The sequence below is a fragment of the Crassostrea angulata genome, chromosome 7, assembly GCF_025612915.1.
Source record: "Crassostrea angulata isolate pt1a10 chromosome 7, ASM2561291v2, whole genome shotgun sequence".
In the NCBI taxonomy this organism is placed as follows: domain Eukaryota; kingdom Metazoa; phylum Mollusca; class Bivalvia; order Ostreida; family Ostreidae; genus Magallana; species Magallana angulata.
The window spans coordinates 8824034-8848159 of NC_069117.1; the positions used below are offsets into that span (position 1 = coordinate 8824034).

Sequence of the window (24126 nt, forward strand, 5' to 3'; positions counted from 1 at the left end):
TTCATTTATTACATTCTCCAACAAAAGTGGAGGGGGCAAATCCATGATATTACTATTTATTATATATGTAAAGTAAAGGAAAGTGCCTGCTGCCAAAAAATTAATATGCTTGTATCAAGTTTTATTCCCGTGTCACAAACTGTATTGAGAATATTTTCATTTGCAAGGAGCATATATTTTTAAATTTGACCTTATGGTCCTGGTATTGAGATATTGAGCCTACGTGATTTGTCCATAATATTTTCATCATTAAATTTTGACTATATGATTGTGTCCTCAAAACATTACGGTCCTCTATTTTTCAGAGGGTGCAATACATGTACGTACAAGCAAAGGGTTCTTTAGGTATAAAGTGGGTGATAAATTTTTATGTCCGAAGAAGTGTGACCATTAAACTTTAACCTTTAACTCTATGACCTATACTTCAGTAGGGGTCATGCATCTACTTTTAAGAGGATACCGATCGAGTACCAAATTTGATTTCTTTTAAACAAAGGGTTTTCAAGATATTGAGCAGACAACTCCTACCTGTTGACCGAGCAACAGATGCAAATCAGTTCTTAATTATCCAGGAAAATATTTATTAACTCAAGATATATCTTATACAAAGTAATCATGTAAATTTCACAGAATGAAAACCAGATTAACAAAATGACTGATACTGTTATCACATATAGCATACTTTTATATCACAATAGAAGATATATAGTTGAGCCATATCACAGTTCAAGAAAAATGATGGAAGTATTTGCATACATATTCAATATAATTGATAACATACAAGTAAAATAAACATTTAGAATTCATATTAAAAAAAACTTACAGTTCAGTTTATGTATTTGTGTGAAATTTTATCACATTGCATTAAAATTTAAAAGAATTAAATATGACATATTATACATGTAAAAGTGATATTATATCAAACAATAAAATAAACATGGACAAAAGCATGACTGTGTAAAATACAAAGACTTCCTGTGACTAAACATCAGTGATCCCATCAGCAAATGATACAGACTGTAAAACTTTCAATGGCTACAGCTTCTACCAGTTGACAAAACAAACACATAAATATCATAAGGCTCATTTTTACTACTTTTTCAATCAGAATCACTATAAATCCATTAAAATTCAACAGTTTTAAATTTTTGACACACTTTAAAATAAGTTTTGAAACTTCCACTATACAGTTCATTGGCTGACACATCCAGCAACTGAACTACTCAGTGCTGTCAATTTGATAAACAGATTGATATACACTTTTAAAAGTGCATTTGAGCACTCTAAAAAGAATTTATTGTGTACGAAATTTTAAAGAAACCAACTAGTATGGAGATTTCAACACAACTATTTCCTCATTTCATACAGGATTTGAAAAAATAAATTTCCATTCATCAAAAAATGAAGATTCTACAGACTAAATCTCACTACAGATCATTTAAATTCTCTTGTAAGTGATTAGATATTCGGGATAGCAGGCCTTGTTGTCATACAGAATAAATTCTCTAAAGTTCCAGCTTCCATCTACAACTATGGAATCAAACATGGCACTATGGGTAGGGTCCTTGCACCGATCATTGTGACAGCTCTTACAAGGAGGCCTGGTATAGGGATGTTTGTTTGTGGTATCAGTTCTGATGAACATTTCGCCAAGGCAAGCTCGAACCAAAAGCATTTTCTTCTCATGGAGATCTCTTTGATTTTTTGGATCTGCAAAAACATAACATTCAAAAAGATTTTTTTAAAAACTCATAAAAATGTACCAAAATGTTTTAACCCCAAAGAAGTGGCTCAATTCAACTGATTAGAGCATTTTTATCCAATAAAATAATAGCAATACTTTATTACGACAAAATTCACAAAGTTTACCTGCATACTGATCCGATTTACTTGAGCTCTCTGCACAGTATACTCCATTTCCAAAACATGGATTGTTTGCTATCCTCCCATCTAATCCCTGAGTTAAAATATTTGTAATGAGACTTGGTTGAGTCCCATGGAACAAATAATGCTCATTGATCCCTGGGTAAATCTCCACCTGAAGACATGGATCGGCTATCTGTTTAGTTGCCACATCTCCACTTTGGTTGAGTCCCATGGAACAAATAATGCTCATTGATCCCTGGGTAAATCTCCACCTGAAGACATGGATCGGCTATCTGTTTAGTTGCCACATCTCCACTTTTCGCCTGTGGAATCTGCCCTAGTGCCTTGAATTGCCCCTTCTGTGAAGCTCGTAGGAAGATCTTTTCTCTGTACTTCCAATACTCCTCAAAAAGATGAGGACTTTCAAGACGTTCTATATTAGTGATCTGTATCTTTGTATAGTTTAACTGGGCTAAACCATCTGCATCAGTGCCTTTACCCACAAACTGGGACTTCCAAGTATTTAATGCCAACTTCTCTACAGCAGAATATGTTTGAGAGCTTGACTTTAAAGCTTCAAGTTTAAAGTCCTTTGATGAGACACGGGAATTCCAAGTTGCCAAGTCATTGGAGGAAGTGTAAACTGTCCAATAGGATGGAGTTACAGCCTTCATTTTGTACAGATTCTCAAAATATGGCTTTGAATTCACTGGTGACTTGTTAGCATGTGCTGTAACAAATTAATTACTGTTTAATTTTATTTTATTCATTAGCATACCTCATTGAAATAATCTTATACAAAGTGAAATTTGTAGGATGTTTAACATTGAAATACCTGTCCTTATATTTGTGATACAATTTTAAAACTTAGAACACTTAACTTAAGAACATGATATATTGATGATAACTGGGCATATTGCTTATTAAATTAATTGTGTGTATATATGTTAAACAAATCAAGCACCTGTTGGTGGGTTAGGACTCTGCAGAGTTGCTGCTGGGGTCGACATCTTGAAAGCTGAGAGAAAGGCCTGTAATCGACCATAATCAAGCTACATGTGTTATATGGTAAAAGCTATATCATATGAAAATGTTGAAATAATTTTTTGCATAACTTTATGTAGCCTATAAGACTTGAATAATCATGCATGCATATGGTAATTCCATCTCTAACACTGTGCACCACTGACCTGCTCCACTGTTTTCCTATTCCTGTCTTGGTTGTATACAACAATAGTGATGCGAGCAAGTTCTGTTTGCGGATATTTCTGATCAAAGTCCTTGATGCACTCAGCCATTACTTGTGCCACTTGGTCGGGAGGGTAGTTCAGAGACCCTGTCCCCAGGGTGGGGAAAGCCAGGGTCTTTGTCATCTTGTGCTTGTTGGCCTCCTCTAGACATTTGGTCACAAAGTCTTTTAAGATCTGTTAAAATAGGTTTGATTTACACAAACATTTTTTACAAACACATGTATAAATTTAAGGATGTTCAAATAGGAAGGAACAGATTTGTAAAAATTGTAAAATTGTATCTACATTCAACAGATATCCAATATACAAATACTGCATGAATAAAATAGCTGATCATGATAACTAGTACATACTATTCTTTTGCATGGAAAACTGATATACAAGTATACTAGTGGAATATAATAACAGCCATAGTTGATAAGATGTCATTTAATTGTCTACCGGTTATAAACTCTCAAAACTAAATTAATTTGCCCCACAGAGGTGCAGTACAAGCTTTGACGTGTGAATGTTTGTGGGAAAGGCGGGAGGCATAAATAAAGCAAGCCTTTTATCATTATTTTTTTTTATTCTGATGTTATATACCCGTACATTTGTTTAGTTATTTTTGCCATACTCTGTCCTACAGAAGCGTATTAGTGCCACTTTGTATTTTTTTTTCTTTAAAATTCCAACTTTTAAGTTGGAATTTCCAACTTTAATCTTGGAATTTCAAACTTAAATCTTGGAATTTCAAACTTTAAAGTTGGAATTTCCAACTTTAAAGTTGGAATTTCTAACTTTAATGTTGGAATTTCCAACTTTAATCTTGGAATTTCCAACTTTAAAGTTGGAAAAAATCAACTTTAAAGTTGATTTTTATTATATCTATATATATAGATAGATAGATATATACTATGATTTTTTGTTCAGTGTGAATTAGGCTTTACTCATAAAAAGAATGGGGGAGCTCATTTGCTTTCAAGAAGAACTCAACATAATAATACAACAACTCGAACTCACTGGAAATAATTGAACATGTCATAATTATAATTTCAATTCTATTTTTTGAATTCCATGAAAACAATAACTATGTCATAATCAATATATATATGTGTATAAAAGGTTGCTTGATTGTATCATATACATATAAAATAAATTTTAAAAATCCTCAATAAATAAAAGAATGAAAAGGATTAAGCATAATGAAGCATAGTACTGAAAAACATTTAGGAAAGTAATTATATGTAAACAATAATCTATTCTGCAATTTTCAACAAAGAATTTTCAGTTAACACATACATATGTGCATGATAATCTTGAACAATCAATAAATATGTTGAATTGAATCCCAAGATTAAAGTTGGAAATTCCAAGATTAAAGTTGGAAATTCAAACTTTAAAGTTGGAAAAATCAACTTAAAAGTTGGAAAAATCAACTTTTAAGTTGGAAAAATCAACTTAAAAGTTGGAAAAATCAACTTTAAAGTTGGAAATTCCAAGATTAAAGTTGGAAATTCCAACTTTAAAGTTGGAAATTCCAACTTTAAAGTTGGAATTTTAAAAAATAAAAATATATATAGAGTGGCACTAATACGCTTCCGTACTGTCCCGAGTTTTTGTTTCTACCACTTTTTGCTTGATATTTCAATAATAGTAAATACCTTTGTGCTCAAACTATGCTCATCCACTAATATGAAAAATGTCCAGATTATCTGTTTTGAAACGCCCCCTCTATCGCTTCAGGTTTCAATACACTTCCAAAAATTGAAAGTCTACGGAGATTTTGCATTGAATCAGCCATTAATAAGCCCGGATGATAATGTTAAAAATTTGCGCGATGTATTCCGAGTGTATTCCGAACGGAGAAAAGATGTAAACATTTCCCATTACAAATCTCCGTAAGAAAATTGTTTTTGTTCCTGTGAAATTTTATGAGTGAAAAGGGATAATTGTTCTATGAAGACATCTTAGATATATTCCCTTTCATCGATTTGAATTGTATTTCTTTCACAGGTATGTGTATTTTTATTAAAAATCATCAAAAATTGATGGAAGCAATAACTTGGCACAAACTATAATGATCTTAATTTAAGTTTCGGAATAAACAGTATACAGGAAAATATTTGCCCCCATTTTTTTTTTCACCCCTTTTGCCCTTGTTGTCAGCGGGCACCTAATTTGAGACTGAACAAACTCAAATTTCTCATTCTCATATTATCTCTCCTAAATACATGTACAACTGTGTGGATTCAAGAAAGGGCGAAACCATTTGCAAGTGAAGAAAGGCAAAAAAAAAACAGGGCAAGCATAACCCTGTATACAGAATAATCATTTATTATATTTTAATACATCAGAACAGAAGAACTAAACAACTTTAATATACAGTTGGACAGTATAAACAAATGAGTCCTTGCAACTCTCTCACCCTTAAGAACACTGTACCTGTTTCGGTGTAGGTGTACCAGCAGTCCCCCACTTTGGAATGGCTCCGTGGTACACAAACTGACACGGCAGATTATGACCCCCAGAAATAGCGAGGTCTCCGGACTGAATCCCCTGAGGATACTTCTGGTCACACTCTGTCTGTAGACCAGGCCCCACAGCCTGTAACAGGCTCTCTGCCATTCCTCCATTCTTAAGTTGTAGATTTTCCGGTCCACTGCATACTATCACATCCACCTACATTTAAATTAACATAGATGACACAGGATTGAGCTTTGTCACCTAGAGCACCCATTTTATCATTGTACAAACATTAGAACTGAACAAATGGATTTAGCATGTTAGGTTCATGTACTTCCATCAATACCTGCTGATGTGAAAGTTCTCCAGCTTTAAAAGATATCTGTATTTTTCCAATCTTTCCTTTGGAATTTGAAACATGTATGACTAGAAAAATAAAAATAATGCATAAAGCAAGAACTTGATGTAATTAACTAATTAAGAACCATATATTTTTTTATTTTCTTTGAAAGCATGATAAATTTATGTATGCATAAAAAATTATTTTCCTATTTAACATGCAATACAATTAAGTCAGACCTCATGTTGGCTGCTTAGTTTCCATATATATTATCATGTCCACTTCAATAACAGTCAATGAAAAGTATAAATTATAGCAGCTAGAACATTTTACAAAGCTACTAAATATATCGTACATAGCAGAGAAACTATGACCTGGTATCATGTGTACCAGCAGTCTGAGATCACTACATCTCCTCTTTTTTGGTTTATACGGTATATGGTTACCCTATCTCACCTGCAGGTGGCACTGCAGCTGCCTGAGAACTCTGTGTTGCAGTTGTCATGTTCAGAGCAGAAATAAATGCCTGTGAAGAAAAAATTAAAAATCCATTGGCTAAGAGACCTTTACAGCATAATGTTCATTCTTTTTACTGTGAATGATACTGTATTAAGACTGCTGCAAAAAAAGCAAAATCCTAGTCTACCAATAACTTGTGACATAATCTGAGGTAAAAATAAAAGTTGCTTGGTCCGCTTGTAGTGCAAAAAGCACAAAGAACTGATGGGAATTATCGAATGTTCTAAAGAGTGATGGATCATTTAGCCCCTTGTAAACAAGTGTACAACCACCATATGTAATGACTTGATGGAAGCTGACCTGTTCCACTGTTTTCCATTTCTTGTCCTGATTGTATACAACAATGATAATCCTTTTGAGTTTCTTATTCGGATACCTCTGGTCAAAGTCCTTGATGCACTCGGCCATCACTTGTGCCACTTGGTTGGGAGGGTAGTTCAGAGATCCCGTCCCCAGGGTGGGGAAAGCCAGGGTCTTTGTCATCTTGTGTTTGTTGGCCTCCTCTAGACATTCTGTCACAAAGTCTTTTAAGATCTAATAAAAAATGTTTGATTTACATAAATTTGAGGAAATATACATGTACATATTAAATAAATATCAAAATTAATACATGCACTCTCAAAATAAAAACAAAACATAATCAAAGTGGAAAGGGAGACAAAAAAGCCATAAATGGAGCAAGCCCGGTTTCACTAGACATATATATTCTAGATTCTGGTGTACCATAAACTTATTATTACAAGTTCTTGAAGGAACTCTGTATACCGGTACATGTAATTAACCATTGATGAATACTGATTTGAAGAAGCAAACACTAAACAAAGTTGAATGTATTCAGTATAAACAACTGAGTCCTTGCAACTCTCTCACCCTTAAGAACACTGTACCTGTTTAGGTGTAGGTGTACCAGCAGTCCCCCACTTTGGAATGGCTCCATGGTATACAAACTGACACGGCAGATTGTGACCCCTGGTAATGGCGAGGTCTCCGGACTGAATCCCCTGAGGATACTTCTGGTCACACTCTGTCTGTAGACCAGGCCCCGCGGCCTGTAACAGGCTCTCTGCCATTCCTCCATTCTTAAGTTGTAGATTTTCTGGTCCACTGCATACTATCACGTCCACCTGGATAATATATATGTAATTTATATATCTCAACAGACAAATACAGCTTTGAAAAAAGACACTGATACTCAATGAATTATCAGTAGTCCTTTAAAGTTAATTCTAAATGATTCACATTTACCAGATATGTACAACCATTTACTTTGGACAATGGACATTAAACACAAACTTAATATAAGTTGATGAATAAATATATATATACCCTGGTATATATATTTTTGAAATATTCAAATGATTTTGATGTAATTGGTTTTTTTAAAGTGTGCTTAATATCTGTATTGCATCCATAATCCCATTCCCAGTCCCAACCATAGCTTGCAAACTGTCATTATTGTGTTTTTGTACCTTCTGGTCTGGGAGATTTCCAATCTCCAAAGAAACATCAATATTTCCGACCTTGGAATGGCTTGTCTGTGAAGAGCCTGAATTTGAAAAAAAAAATGAGTTACCAGGTAAATAAAACAATAACAAAGCAAACAGCATAGAATTAAACTCAATCAATCTATTAACCTTGATGACTGATACTTTATTCTTTTACTCTTAATGAATAGAGGTACCTGTTTTAGATATTTTTCTGGCTTTCTTCACGAATGCCTATAAAAATACAATAATGCACATGTAATTAAATACAATGCAATGCTCATCTTTTTACAGCTTCCCAAAAATTTTAAAATGCTATGACTAATTTCCTTGTTCATTGCACCAAATTATATCATACCGAATAAATCGAAGACTTAAACACACAAAATACAACTTGGCTGAGTGTGGGTCCAGCATTTTCATTGCTAAATTCCTCCACAGCTTTGAACAGTAAATCGGCAAGGACCTTTGCTGGGTAACCAATGGTGGATCCAAGATCAGGAACAGCAATAGAACTGAAGCCTTGGGAGTTTGCTCTTGCGAGGCAATCTTTGACAATTTGAGTTACCGTCTTTATAAATTAAAATTGATAATTACTGACACCAGATAAAAAAGTTAAATGTAAATGTCATTCATTCATTAGAATTTATCAACTCTAGTAATGAAAACAAAAACTGAGTTCAATAATTCATATATAATCTTTTACCATACAGAATAGAAAGCAATAATATATATTTTATTTTTCAAAAATTCAAAAAAAAATAAAAAATCATAAAACTCATTACAAAGAGGCTCTTTCATGCTTTAAGATTGTATTCCAGTCGTAATAAACACAGGTACCAGTATTATGAAACTAATGTCTGAAAACCTAAATACATGTATTTAAAATAAAGCATAGTTTGGACAATTTAAGCAGGATTAAATCGATTAAATTGTTTTGGGAAAATACATCACTCAATGATCCATACTTGGTTTTGGCTGCCATCTTTCTGATTGTCTGGAAGGGTCACATGGTATACTCTCTGGCAGGGTAAGTTGTACCCCCCTGTGTCAGCTATGGCCCCCACACTCACACCGTGCGGAAACTTTTTCTCACACTCTGACTTCAGATTTGGTCCAGCAGCATCACTAAGCTCCTTGCTTGGAGTTCTTCTGAGGTCAAAGTTAGGAGGTACCCCATTAACGTACACATCCACCTGCAAACATTTTGTACTATGTTTATTCTAATGTGCTGAGCATAACATATTGTATTGTGTTGTTAACATAAAAAATGTTATGTATAAAGTATCACTAAGTGTATATGGTCTACTGTACTATGGTCACATTTATTGTTTTATATAAAGTATTGCTATATGTACATTGACTACTGTACTATTGTCACACTGACTCTTATGGAACCAATATTACTAATCTATTTCATATACATTATTGCTAGGCATACATTGACTACTGTACTACTGTCACTCCGATTGTTTTGTATACAGTATCACTATGTGTACACTGTCTACTGTCCCATTGTCGCACTGATTATTTTGTATACACTATTGCTATGCGTACACTATCTATTGTACTACTGTCACACTGACTGTTATGTATACACCCAGCAGTATCATTATTTATTATACTTTCATGTTAAATACTGAAATCTGATTGGTTTAGATGCAGTTGATAATCCGTTCTATTACCCTCAGCGTTTGCAACACAATTAGTAACGGGTAACACAACAAATTGTTACATGCGCGTAAATTATGCGTGTACGGCTCGCCATGGAATTCACGTCATTTCTATATAAAAGCAGTAAAAATATCTCTAAAATTAAGACATTCAGTATAATAAAATAAATACTGCCTGTTTGTGAGGATAACAGTTTAAATTGACACCCCTCAAAAACCATTGTCAACCTCCGCTTCGCGTGGGTTGACAATGGTTTCCTCGGGTCGTCAATTTAAATTGTTACCCTCCCAAACAGGCACTATATATATAGTGTATATTGTCTACTGTACTACTGTCACACTGACTGTTATGTGTACAGCCAGCAGTATCACTATGTGTACACTGTCTACTGTACTATTGTCACACTGAATGTTATGTATTAAGTATCACTAATTGTGCATTGTCTAATGTACTACTGTCACATTTATTGTTGTGTATACATCCTAAAGTATCACTAAATGTACATTGTCTACTGTACTTTGTCAAGTACTGTTACACTGACTATTATGTTTAAGGTATCACTATGTGTACACTGTCCACTGTACTACTGTCACACTGACACAGACTGTTACGGATACATACTGCAGTATCACTATGTGTGCAATGTCTACTGTACTACTGTCACATTGACTGTCATGTATACACCCTATATAACATCACTATATATGTGTACACTGTCTACTGTACTACTGTCACATTGACTGTCATGTATACAACCTACAGTGTCACTATGTGTACACTGTCTACTGTACTATTGTCACACGGACTGTCAATTATACACCCTGCAGTATTACTATGTGTACAATGTCTACTATACTTCTGACACATTGTGTGTTACTTATGTACTGTACCTGTTCATCTGTGAGTAGTCCCTTCACTACTGTCACACTGATTGTTATATAAATAGCTTGCAGTATCACTATGGGTACACTGTCTACTGTACTACTGTCACATTGACTGCTCTGTATAAAGTATTATTATGTTTACACTGTCTGCTGTACTACTGTGACGTACTGTCCATTGTGTGTACCTGTTCATCAGTGAGTGATCCATTCACTACTGTCACACTGATTGTTATATAAATAGCTTGCAGTATCACTATGGGTACACTGTCTACTGTACTACTGTCACACTGACTGCTCTGTATAAAGTATTATTATGTTTACAGTATTGTCTGCTGTACTACTGTGACGTACTGTCACATTGTGTGTACCTGTTCATCAGTGAGTGATCCATTGACTACTGTCACACTGACTGCGCCAACCTTTACCCACTGTCTGGCATTCTGATTGGCCCGGGCTTGGAACAGATTGAGAGATGAGGGTGTATGTGGTAGTGGTACTGTAGTGGCATTGGCTATAAGTGCAACATAATGAATCAAGATCAGTTTTTTTTATCACAATAATACAGCAATCTGATTCAATATCCTTATTATATGTAATAAAATTAATTATTAAGTAAAGGTACTATTGATGAAATATACATATAAAGATATAAACATAACTTTTAGCACAAACTTTGATATTGTTTTCATGACACAACTGAAGACAGTTGTTAAAAGAGCTTCTAATCCTGTCAGCCTGTAACCCAAATAGCAGAGAAAAATAAATATATACATATTCATATTTGCCAAGACCAAAGCAAGCACCCGTGTATTAAATTATACTTACCAACACTGGCATTAGACTTTTTAGTTTGTTGTCCCCCCATTTAGATGTTTAATATTGATTTTTATCCCCAGTCACTTTTTTATAAACAAAGTGAAAGTAATAAGTAGATTAATCTGAAGTATATCTATTTTTGTCATTCCAGAGACATAAATAAAGTAATGTTATTAATGTCTCTGGTCATTCTAAATATAAAACCTGGTAATCTTAAAGTTGTTTATAACTTCCTATTTTCCTATTTTCATTTTCTTAATCTACGTTCCACTACCTGGGAGACATTATTGTTGATTTTGGTGACACTGTTCGTAATATTTGTACTGAATTAATTTAACACTGGTATTGTTTATTCCCTCTAGCTATAATCTCTCGGTGACCCAGCTTTGATCGGGTTCGAAATTCATAAAAATATAAACACTGCTAAAAGGGGAAAATGGCGGGGGCTTTGAAATATATGTCAGATCATGAGAATCGATTGCAAAGATTTAAGTCGAATCTTTTGTATATCTTCGATAAGGTTGGAACTGCATGCATAAAATTGACATTCCTTATCAAGTTTCTTTGTCTGGATGTAAGCAGCATTCGAATATGATTTGAACATGTCTAAGTTCTGGTTTCTGATTATAGTATGAAAACTGTGAAGACGACGATACAGAAATAGACCTGCGTGATCTTTCTTTGCATCGAGGACGAAGTAAGACTTAACGTTTACTTTTTTACAGTTCTTGTACATCTTCTAATATGCTTTATAGGAGGTCTAGTTGTTAATGTTACTGTCTAATTATGTTCATGATGTTTTATCATATTCCAAAGCATTTCTTACCATGACTGCCTTTAGCGCCCTTTCACCAGCTGTTCACAGTCAGGTTGGGACTAATCTCCCAAGTGGGTTATATAGAATGTATGTTCGTTGGCCACATGCAAGTCCAACATATTATGGATAATTTATTGATTATGAGTAAATTGCTTATTGGGCTTAATTATTTTATATTAGGGCAAACTGTAAACAAGATAATACACGTACTGTGACGTACATGTATGGAGTGAACAAGTTATAGGGTAAACGAACGATAATTTTGGTGAACAGACACCGGGTGATCTGACCCAGGCAAACAGGTAGATAGGGCAAATGAACCCAGTGTCAAAATTTATACGGCAACATGGCGGACGTAACGTTTTTTAAGCTGATTTTTTACAGAAATGGTCAACCATACCTTTGATTTTTAAGCTCCAAAATATTTAGAGTGACCCCCTTTAAATTGCCCGTGACGTAATATTATAATCCTACAATATGGCACCCAGGTTTGCACAGACGACTGACGAGGAACGTAAAAAATTAGAGAATTTAGCTGTGAATTTAATGTTATGTATTATCTTTTGTTTGTTTACATTTCTGTACACAGTCAGTAACAAACCTAATAAGTAATATTTAAATATTATGAGCAAAAGAAAGCTCCATTTAATTGAAACTTGTACCAGGGCCATTCTTTAAAAAATGTTTGTTTGGAATTGTCGCTTGGAGGTTTCTAGACTTGAGAGGGAGGGAATTTTTTTTTTTCAAACTTGAAGTTTCACTAATTAAAAATTGGTTTAAAAAAATGTTCTTTAGTTTTTGCTAATAAAATTTTATCAGTGGGGGGTATTTCAATGAGACGGGAGGCAATTCCAAACAAATAATAATTTTTGTTGGCCCAATACAACACATGTAATCAATAACAAGACTTAAGCTTTGTTTACAAAACAAAGAGTTTCGAACTCTGGATCTTGCTTGTTACTCGATATTTGACTACATTTTTGGGGAAGCATTAACGATACCCATATTAATCATTCTAAACATTTAAAAAAAAAATGGAAAAATAAAATTTGAAAATGTTAAGCTCAAATCATGTCTAAGATCCTTTAATAGACACTTAGAACAATGCTAATTTCTCTTTTGAAGCATATAACGGTAACAGACACTTAGATTAGTACTAATCTCTCTTAAGAAACAAGGTAACAGTGTTACAACTTGCGAGGGTAACAGACCCTTGTATCTATATGTATGTCTTTTAATTCTGAAACAGGGTAACAAGGGTTACGAGAGTTACAGACCCTTGTATCTATACTAATGTCTCTTTTGAAACAGGGTTACTAGGGTAACAGACTCTTGTATTTATTTGTATGTCTTTTCTGAAACAAAATTATGAGGGTAACAGACCCTTGTATCAATATGAACTAGTACAGACTTAAGCTTGTGTGTTAACCCTTTAGCTCAATTGTTAGAGCATTGTTTTATTTTACCAAGGGGTCTGGAATCATAGCCTACTGGTGGTCATTCCTCCTATTCTGTTACTTGACTAATAAATCCACTCCATATGTGCAGAACTTTCCTTAACATGCTTAAGTTTATTTATACTGATTAATGAAAGAATAAAAACATTTATGATAACATTAACTTGTCTGAATTGTACATGATGACCAAATTTGAAAAAAGTCTTCTAGCTATATATACATGTTTTTCATAATATAGTGAATTCATAATTTTGTAGAACAATTTATTAGAAGCAAAACCAAGGGGTTTGGACACAGCAAACTTAAGAGTACACCAAGAGAGGGGAACCTAAATCTAGAGGACCATGGTACGTAATTCTGTTGTCATGACCTCTATATACCTGGTATACTATATAGTACATGTTTAAGTACATGTACATCAAAAGTAATTTAAAATCAAAGATGAAAATTTGTTTTAGTAAGGCACGACTAATGAGAGATAATGGTGACCAACGGTTCAATATGTCCATGGAAAATTGTAAATTAGCAGTTTGCCATCAGCGACATTATTTAGTCTTATATTTAGTATATGCATTAGATCATGATGTCATGTAAAGAAAGCAGTAATGTTTAAGAAATGTCATGAGTTCAGTCACTGTCTGGATAACTCATATAAATGAGATACTAAGTTGAGATAATTGTCTTTTTATTACAAGTTAAATAATATTTGATTTCACAATCTAAAAACAAGTGTATCCAACTTTTCTACTAAAAAACAATTTCTCTTTCATATTGAGCTGAAAACGACAGAAGACTGTCTGACTCGCATCAATTACATATGATTGCATGCACAGTTGTAAATGTTTTGTGAACAGTCATGAAGTCCATGATATTTTTTATTTGTATAAGTGTTCAAGGAACAAATAACATCCCACTTTCATACAAATCATGTAACTTTGAAATATTAAAGATGATTCTTTTTAATCAATGAAACTGCCTTACCTGAACTTGGAACAAAATAACCGAAACATGGTGGTACTTTATTGGATAAGTTCATTTCTGAAGGAAGTTTTTACAGGGCATGTGACATTTTTGTCTGTCTATAATCTCTAAACATAGCGACTTGCATTTTTAGCTATATGTACTTAGATTACAACTTTTGTAGTGGGGTGGTAAACAAGATGGGTCCAATTACAGAGGGATATCAGTTACGTACAGGAATATGATCTAGCTATTAAAAGAATACATTATATAATATATATAAGTTTATTTCATGTGATCAAGTTTTACATGATAATGTTTTAAAAATAGGTAAAAGATATGTATGTGATATTGTAAGGACTTTTAATTTTGTGTATAATATCTATATTTATATTATTTATCCCATGAGATAAGATTATATACAGCAAAGACTGCAAATTATACCATTATATTTGCATTTCTATTGTTCTTTCCCACTGTAAGCCCATACGGAGGAGCTGCAATTATTTCTCTATAATCGCAATTGCTCTGTCAGTATACTATGACGTCATAAAGGTGTAACGTTATATATACTTTTCCATGACGTTATAGATTTAAACCACTATACGATACATCATGTCTCCAACTCCATTAAAATTGACGTATTTACATGTAATATTAAAACATGTGTTTGATAACATTTTAAAGGAATTACTGTTATAACATATCATTGATTCTGTTAACAAATCTATGTGAATTAAAAAGATACATTACAGTCTGAATGTTTACTTTTGATATAATAGCTAAATGTCAAGGTCTAGGCTAATACAGGGTATTTGCGAGTGGTAAAATGCAAATATAAGTAATAAACAACGATTATTTAGTGAACATGGCGTTATGAATAGCAACTGCTCTGCTGGCATATTTTCCATGATGCGCTAGCGTGCATCATGGAATATGCCAACAGAGCAATTGCTATTCATAACGCCATGTTCACTAAATAACGTTTATTTCTTAAATATATCCTTTTCTGCATAATGACTGGATTAAACCTGTTTGTCAGTCAAAACTTCTTTCAGGATTTTTTTTGTTGTGCTTGTTAACATTAGTCATTTTCATGCCAAAATGATATCTTTAGATGGGTATATATAATTTTTTATGCCCCCCCCCCCCCCCCCCCCCCATCTAAGAAGGGAGGGCATATTGCGTTGCTGCTGTCTGTCCACCAACAGTTTCCACTCATTTTCTTTGCAGAGGATGAACATTTTGAAATGAAATTTGGTATACAGGTTTATCATGATAATATCTAGGTCAACTTCGATATTGGGTACGATCGAGCAATTTTCAACAGAGTTATGGCCCTTGGACTTAGAAAAATTCCAGTTATTTGCAGTTTCCGCTCATTTTCTTTGCAGAGGATGAACATATACATTGAAATGAAATTTGGTATACAGGTTTATCATGATAATATCTAGGATGAGTTCGATATTGGGTACAATCGAGCAATTTTCAACAGCGTTATGGCTCTTGGACGTAGGAAAATTCCAGTTATTTGCAGTTTCTGCTCATTTTCTTCGCAGAGGTGCACATATTGATATGAAATTTGGTATACAGGTTTATCATGATAATATCTAGGTCAAATTTGATTTTGGGTATGATAGAGCAATTTTCGACAGATTTATGGCCCTTGGACATAGAAAAATTTTCAATATTGGCATTTTATGTTCATTTTTTTGTGGATGTTTCCAAGGGGGGGGGGGGGCATAAGTGTTTCACAAACATCTCTTGTTAGTATTGCTTTCTTAAGCAAAGCACTTTTCCTTAACATGTACCATGCCATTTTGACAATATCATGCTTAAATTTCAGGACAGAATAATATCCCTGTCATTGATTACAGACAACAGACAGGGGATAGACAGGTAAAATATCTTAATTGATGATTTCTTCAAATAGGAACATGTTATTTGAGATTTTCATTATATGTTAACCTTGAATAAGCTATAACTTTATCATAATAACCCAAAATTAAACTACATGTAGTAACAACTGGAAAAGCTGAGAGTACCGGGGTATTTGATACAAACAGTGTGTAATGCTTGAAGACGATGACTTTAGGGGTTCTTCACTGTAAATATTTTATTTTTGCTTTGATTTCAAAATTGATTTGCAATATTTAAATCAAAGCAAAGCAATCTTTTTTCTTCAAGTTCAAAAAGTGAATAATTTAGTACCAGGAATTTCTTCGGAATTCATGAGCGTCAACTTTTACACTGTACCCTTATTTCAACAGAGAGATGACCTACAGGCTACATATGTTGTGTCAAGGTCAGATGATCTGTGGAATTCTCATAGAAACCAACCTGTCCCACTGAATTATGATGAGCCAGATTGCTTGGATCCCCGACAGAGAATAGATGTGGATCCTAGTGATGTTGATCCCAGGGAAGTCGACCATTTCTCAGACGACAGCTCCAGGATACAGTGCCTCAATGGTAAATCTGTTATATATCACACAGCAGAGTAATTCCTGTCAGGAATTGATCTGGGCCACAACATTTTGATTTTTACACATATTTAATTAAAATGGCGCAGTTTAGCAAACTGTCCGGGTACTAACATAGATAAAAAGAACATACAAAGAACTAACATAGATATTATTCGTTGTAAAGTGACTGAAACGGATATGCAACTCAACTGCTAATTTGTAAAAGTACATTTATTAGTCATGTGCACTTAAATCAGGTTAATACTGGTAAATGCTTATTGTGATGTTCGTAAAAATATTACATTATCCAGTGTGTGTGTGATAATACTACAAATCGATTTTGTAATGTGTAGTCCAATACATTTCATCAATGACTATATTGATATTTAATTGTACATGCAGTTGCTGAAAGTTATAAAAATTTAAGTTATAAGGAATCATTCTTTGATTATTATGAGGTGATCAAATATGGTTGGGCAAGATCAAATCTATCATAAAGTCTTTGGGCTTCATCTTCGATCATATTTGATCACCTCATAATACACAAAGAATGACTTCTCATTCCTTAAGACAATGATTGTGAGGGCATGACCTCCAAGTAAATTCTCGCAATCAACTTTCTGATCTTTCTTTGATCATTTGATAAGAAAGATATAGTTGATGATTATGAAACAACCCATTCCAATGAAAATTAAATGAATCACTTCAAGTAACTAAGGTCTAGTCTCAAAACACTTAAGGAACTGTTCTTATGTTTCAATCATCCTAAATAGATGAAGCTTCGTGGTCATACACCCTGCAAAAAATTACAATGTGAAAAGAATGCTGCAACTTGTGGTATATCAAAACAACTTGTCAAATTCTGAAAGTACTAAAGATTTTAATTAAACTTTCCTAAATTCTAGAGACATACAAGGATGTCTTGTCCTTGTTTGGTCCAGATGAGGAGGAGGAAATCAGTGATGCAGAAACATTGACCACTTCCTCAGACAGTGAGGAAAGTTTGGATGAGGACTTTGAGGACCTGACTTACAACCTGAGCTCATCAGAGGAGTCAGACAAAGACCAGGTAAAAAAAAAGAAGCTCCTCAGACATGTTAGACAAAGAACAGGTACACTGTTAGACAAAGACTAAGTACACAACTAAGCTCCTTGGAGTCAGAACACAGGTACAGAATTTGCTTTCCTCAGAGTTGACAGGGAAAGTACAGTAACTGAGATTCTAAGAAAAGTCAATAAAGGGATGTAATAAGTAATGACAAGTTAAAGCCCTCTTTTATTCTGTATTGAATCAAACTTTATAAAAATGATTCACAAGGTTTAAGATATTATATGACAGTAGAATTTGTCTTTTATATTGCACAGAATATTTATGTTACTTAAGTCTATCTCTTTCAAATTTTCTAGTATATGTATTTGCAAATAAAAAAAAATGATTCAAGACTAATAGATTTTAATTTTTCTTAGACTTGCAGGCCAAGGGAGATGAGAAGGGGTTACCATGGGGATTTACAAAGCAGTCCAAGAATGGAGTCTTATTTCGCATCCTCAGAGGACAGCTCTGGTTATCATAGCTCAGAAATCCAGTCCAGTCTAATCAAAAGAAGCCAAATCCACAAACAGTACCGCCAACCTGAAACCAACATCAGCTACCGGCAGATTCACAACCACTTCCTGTCTGGTGACGCAGGCTTAGTGAGCATGAAACGCCCCAATTACCGTCAACAAATTCAGAACCTGTACAAGTCAAGTAGCAGAGAAAATTCAGGGAAGTCTGATAGTGACCTTGAAAAGAAACAAAGGGGAAGAATTTCTCTGTGCTTAGATGAATTTGAAGCTTCATTTAAAATGTCTCAGAGTATGATGACAAATGGAGCTTCAGAATATTGCAGTCAACCAGAACTTAAAGTAGGAACTCCGGGACTGAGCAATCAGCCTATGTCTTCCATTGAAAAGGTTACAAAGTGGATTTTGCCACCTCAGGAAGGGGGTGGAATAGACAGATACACTGTGAAGGCCAAGCGGAAACTTTCCATTCAGAAAGTGCCAGAATCAAGTGCAGAGAGTTTCAATAGAGAGAGCGAGCTATCTTCAATTGTGTCTAGTTCTTGTGGAAATTCTACCATCACCACAGAGAACTTATTACACCAAAATCAGATGAGGAATACTGAGTTTGATCAAGAAAGCATGTCAATAGGATGTAACAGTGTCCATTGTTTTTGTCAAAACAGAGGTGTTTGTAACTGTACAGATTGTGTTAACAAGTGTGACTCAAGGCAGCCTCAGCAGTTTGGAGATGATGATTGTGATAGTGGAGAAAGTATTTCTCAGTATAATGAGTTCGGAAGTAGAAGTAGGACTTCAATGACATTTGCTTGTCCTTCAGGGGGTAATAATTCAGCATACAGTTTTCCACCTCAAGCTATTCCACTTTCACCAAGAACATCCACTGAAATATCCACATACCGACCTCAGCCAAGAACATTTAATGAAATATCCTCATACCAACCCCAACCAAGAACATCCACTGAAATATCTACATACCGACCTCAGCCAAGAATATTTACTGAAATATCCACATACCAACCCCAACCTAGAACATCCACTAAAATATCCGCGTCCCAACCCCAACCAAAAACCTCTTTCTTTTCTCCCAAGAGAGCTCACAGTTGCCCGTCATCTCCACAGTCTGTTGGACTGTTTCCTGATCCAAGCAGCTCTCCATCTTCATCACTGGCAAGACTTCACCTTTCCTCACCCAGATCTTCACCCAGAGCATCACAAAACTATTACAGAAGACAGGCCGTGGAGGAGCACTCACCCCGCATACAGGCAACATGCAATGTTCCACCGGTATTCAAAGTTCCAAATGCTTTTCCATATGAAAGATCTCCATCAACCAAAAGAGGTTCACAAAGAACACTGATAGATGAAGGGGAACGAGGACAGCAGCAGGTTGAAAGGGCTCGAGATAAGCATGTGAGGTCGAACTCTTGTGACAACAAGACAAATTGTAGATTTAGATCTCAATTTAATGACGAGCCTGATTGGATGAATTTTAATGGACAGTATCAAGTTTTCCATAGAAAAAATCTGGATAGCAGTCTTTCAAGAAGAGTTTGTGGTGAATATCAACAAGAAGAAATGGAAAGTGGACAACAACTGAAAACTGGCTATCCTCTCCAGTCACTGCCCAGAGAACTTGTGTCTGTCGGAAAGTCCAAGCCTAAGTGTTTAGGAAGCTTATTTTCACCCCAGAGGCCCAGTTTCACTCTCAAAAATAGAGACATGCGTAATGAAATGATCTCAGATAGGGGGGATCACTGGAACCAAACTAGGCAAGAGCATTCAAAGATTTCATCCGAGATTCCGTGTCGCAAGAACTTACAAAGCACACCAAAGAAAAGGAACTGTGAACTTGTCCTAGACACTTCTCTTTCAACTATTAATCCTAATGTAGATAGTTCCAGTGATGAAGATGAAGTCATTTTAATTTAAGGAATTGTTTTTCATTCTAGTGAAAGTATTGCAAAATGAAATTACTGCTGAAATAAATCATGTTGAAACCATCAGGTGTTTTTTGTTTCCTTTTATCATCGACTATAAAATGACTTTTCTTTAATAGGCAGTAAAGCTGCCCATCTCTAAGTGACTGTAATCTATATGTTGTTAAATACTTTTATCCACAATAAAATTTCAAGGTGTCACTTACCATTCCAAATTAATTGGAAGTCCGGTATTTCAAAAAGTTTATTGTGTAACTTAAAATTTTTAAAGGAGGTACATGAGTCTTTAGAATTTTTTTTTTAAATAGTTAAAATGTTTTTATCCTAACAGAAAAATTTAAATGAAGCTAGAGTTGTTTCCCTTAGAGCTGCATCAAGTTTAAATGTCCTGACAGTGTTATATATAGCAACAGCATAAACAGTTTTCATACAATGCCAAAATGGACTCTCATTTTGAAATGACTGGGACTGTGTAGTGGCCTTCAACAGAGACAGTAATGTGACACAAGTAAAATTATCATGCTATGGGCTGCTCCTGTTCCTCGCACTCAGGTATGAAGTAATTTAATCTATATTGTATTGATTGGCAGTTATATCTGTATTGATTGGCAGTTATATCATACATCCCAATACTGACTTACTTGTGTAATTTTTGAGTGACTTTTGTTTGTATAAATTTCCAAATGAGTAACACTGAAAATGTTAATGTTTACATTTAGATACCAGGTAATCAAATAATGGAATGGTTGTAATTCATATTTGAAAATAGCTAGAATATTTTAGACAAGCTAGTACACAATGTTACATATGTATATTGAAGTAGCACAATAAATAATTGATCATTTTCATGTATTTTGTGTTTTCCCCATGCATTTTGGTTGTTTTTTTTCTGAATACCGGTAACTCCTTTATTCATATAATTATGTAAACATGCATAATGCATTTGTTCTGTAGACCCCACAGTTCCTCGGTCAGCAATGAACTCTTACCCCCGCAGTCAGGGAGTTGAAACAAGGTGGATACAGCCAGGTAAATGGGCATGTAACAGGACCAGCAAATACTCCCCAGTCCCCACCCCGAAAAAACTCCCCCTCCCCGTGAGATATTTTCTTAAAATTTTCCCAATTATATATTATTTTTAGGGACTTGGAGTATGATATCATATATGTTTGTAGTTATCTGTATGTTTAATTGTCTCTTATTAGATACAGTTCCACATAAACACAGTTTTAATCTCAAGTATTAACTTTGTAATCTAGGTGACACAATCCTCAGAACGATCCTTTTGATTATATTGAGAGAACAAACACTGAACATTTCCTACTGGTATATATTTAAAGAACAAACAAACATGTTTTAAAATCTTTTTTGATATTGTTTTGTTTATGAAATAATTGAAATTTGAGTCAACACAAATTCTAACAAAATAAATTTGCAACAACAGAGTCTTGAAACTTCTCAACATTGATCAATGTTGTATCAAAAATTAATAATAGAAATCTACCAGGTTTGCGCTTTGATTATATCAGATTGAGACTAATTTTGATTATGGCAAGAGAAAAAAAGGTTTTTTAAATGCACAGACTGTACGTTCATGTATGTTTGAATGTTTTTCTGGTTTCAGATCAACCTATGACCTTGCCTCCTTCTGGGCACAATATAAGAAACAGCAGAAATGAAGATATGGTTATAGCAGGTTTGTTACTCTTCATGTGGGCTTTTTGTGTTTAATCTTTATTAGTTTAAACTGCATAAAACCAAGTGTTTAGGGTAAATCCAGTTGATTGCAGCTTTTATACCCCCAAACCCCTCCTTTTTGAGTTACATAGCTGAAATGTAAAAGTTTGTGAAAATGAAATGCTTTGATTTATCAATGATATATTTTTGTTCGTGATTTATGCAGTAATTAAGGTTGCAATATTGGAGAGGAAATACATAACTGGTACATGTATAAGCATGTGATGTAATTTTATTCTGCAATGATTGCTACCTTCATAACCTGCATGAATCATCAAAGAAAGCATTTTATTGTATATATTTACTTTTTTCTTTTAACAAAATTGTTAATGTACATCAATACGTTAGATAGAAGAAATAGCCAATTATTCTTACATGGGAATTAGAGTCTGGGGCATCAACTTGAATATTTCCTACAGTCTGTGAAATTGTTTTTAGCCTGCTGAAGGTTTCAACCGACCAATAAACTGGTTAGAACTGGATCATGTATATTTCAGCCCTGTCAGTTTTTCTAGAGCTTAGTGAATGTAAATATTACACATATTTCAAATTATTTGTCAGTTTTACATAGCGGCAATTTTTTTCTAATTTAGCAGCGGCAATGATGCATCATGGGGGTTATGGACACATGCATGGATTTGGTCCAAGACTGTACAACCCCATGGAAGGAGATTATGGACTTCTGTGAATAAACAACCTTTAATAAACATGCTTACAAGCTGAAGCATATTGCAAATTACCTCAGAACATCATATGTATCATGTTATATAGAAAGATTTATAATACGTTACATGGATCATGCAGTCACCCACATAACTGGAAATGGCAATGCATTCTTACTAATTTGTTTCGAACAATCATGTGTTATTTGCATCATGAATACTGGTAGATTTTATTTGATATGAGTTGGCAATTATTTGAGATTATGTAAGTCTTAACTTTCTTTTGATTTACCATATTTTTTGTTGTGGCAATAACTGAATGTTATTGAAAAATATTTTTCAATATGATATTATTTGCAGTATGTGTGTGTCAAGTTTTCAACATTGATCAGTATTAAAATCATGTTTTGACATGAAAGATGGAATTCAAAATTCAACACACAATATGGAATTTATAGATTAACACAGTAATTAAATACCAATGTGACATGAGAAATGATAAATATTATGATGCTGACAACATATAGAGCTATTTGATATATCCAAATCAACACCTGTACTTTAGCACATCAAACCTTTGTTGTGATTAAAGCCCATTTGCTAGTAATATATATTATAACAATGTGTAAGGTTGACAGAACAGAAATACCTGTCTTGTTTATGTCAAATTATGTAACTGCAGTCTGACAATCACGTGTTGTGTTAGCTAGTCTCTAAAAAATAACGGGAAAAATTATAAACCATTCCTTGATGCAAAGCTGTCTTATTTCTTTTACATTTATTTCTGTTTTCAATGAAGAATACTTAAAACAGTTACATATGTTTTCATTCTTTCATTTGATTTAAGTTTTTTTTTTTTTTTATATATCAGGCTTACAAGTTATTCAATTAACATATGGACTCAATGTCTACCAAAGTTGTTCAAGTATAACCTGGGTTGGGGAAGTTTATGCTTTATGCTGAACAATATGTGTTAGACATTAAAGTTATGAAAGAAAAAGTGTATAAAATTGTTGAGGGTTTTTTTTTGTTACTTCTGGAGAAAGTTTGTCCAAAGATGTAGATTTACCACCCATTTTCAGTTTTTCTTATATCAATTTTTTGGGTTTTTGTTGTTGAAAAAAGAAAAATATTAGACTCTGTATAATTAATCTGTTATCATGAGTTTTTCTGGATTAAAGTGTGTAGGTCCATTTCATATGTATCACTGACCTTGCTCAGGTAATTATAAAAGGTCGTGGTCA

The 24126-nt window shown here is 34.0% G+C and overlaps 2 protein-coding genes across 3 annotated transcripts; one reads left to right on the forward strand and one right to left on the reverse strand.

The window, feature by feature from the left end:
• LOC128192772 (protein mono-ADP-ribosyltransferase PARP15-like) lies at positions 1-15636 on the reverse strand. 2 transcript variants are annotated; one of them, XM_052865730.1, is made up of 16 exons: positions 14534-15636; positions 10831-10973; positions 8873-9100; positions 8263-8475; positions 8102-8138; positions 7890-7966; positions 7308-7544; positions 6721-6954; positions 6358-6427; positions 5908-5987; positions 5541-5777; positions 3057-3290; positions 2831-2897; positions 2139-2596; positions 1870-2038; positions 1-1710 (listed from the first exon to the last, which is right to left on the reverse strand). In XM_052865730.1, the coding sequence occupies exons 1-16, from the start codon at positions 14586-14588 to the stop codon at positions 1439-1441; spliced, it is 2811 nt and encodes a 936-aa protein (XP_052721690.1). In that variant the 5' UTR covers positions 14589-15636; the 3' UTR covers positions 1-1438. The 2 variants fall into 2 exon arrangements, with proteins under 2 accessions (XP_052721690.1, XP_052721691.1); XM_052865731.1 differs by lacking the exon at positions 14534-15636 and adding an exon at positions 11288-11529.
• LOC128192773 (uncharacterized) lies at positions 11559-23698 on the forward strand. The gene is made up of 10 exons (XM_052865732.1): positions 11559-11798; positions 11909-11975; positions 13810-13899; positions 16359-16411; positions 16783-16984; positions 17883-18046; positions 18445-21035; positions 21438-21512; positions 22108-22179; positions 22814-23698. Exons 1-7 carry the CDS (start codon positions 11715-11717, stop codon positions 20473-20475), a joined length of 2691 nt encoding a protein of 896 aa, XP_052721692.1. The 5' UTR covers positions 11559-11714; the 3' UTR covers positions 20476-21035; positions 21438-21512; positions 22108-22179; positions 22814-23698.
• Positions 23699-24126: the final 428 nt, after the last annotated feature.

What these genes read in the sequence shown, in the direction of transcription:
- LOC128192773 (XM_052865732.1), top strand. Translation starts at nt 11,715, where the DNA reads ATGGCGGGGGCTTTGAAATATATGTCAGATCATGAGAATCGATTGCAA. An exon ending in TTTTGTATATCTTCGATAAG is followed by an intron (nt 11,799 to 11,908) that starts GTTGGAACTGCA and finishes TTCTGATTATAG; the next exon opens with TATGAAAACTGTGAAGACGA. An exon ending in TTCTTTGCATCGAGGACGAA is followed by an intron (nt 11,976 to 13,809) that starts GTAAGACTTAAC and finishes ATAATTTTGTAG; the next exon opens with AACAATTTATTAGAAGCAAA.
- LOC128192772 (XM_052865730.1), bottom strand. Translation starts at nt 14,588, where the DNA reads ATGAACTTATCCAATAAAGTACCACCATGTTTCGGTTATTTTGTTCCA. An exon ending in GTACACCTACACCTAAACAG is followed by an intron (nt 6,955 to 7,307) that starts GTACAGTGTTCT and finishes ATTTTTTATTAG; the next exon opens with ATCTTAAAAGACTTTGTGAC. An exon ending in GAGAACTTTCACATCAGCAG is followed by an intron (nt 5,778 to 5,907) that starts GTATTGATGGAA and finishes ATTTAAATGTAG; the next exon opens with GTGGATGTGATAGTATGCAG.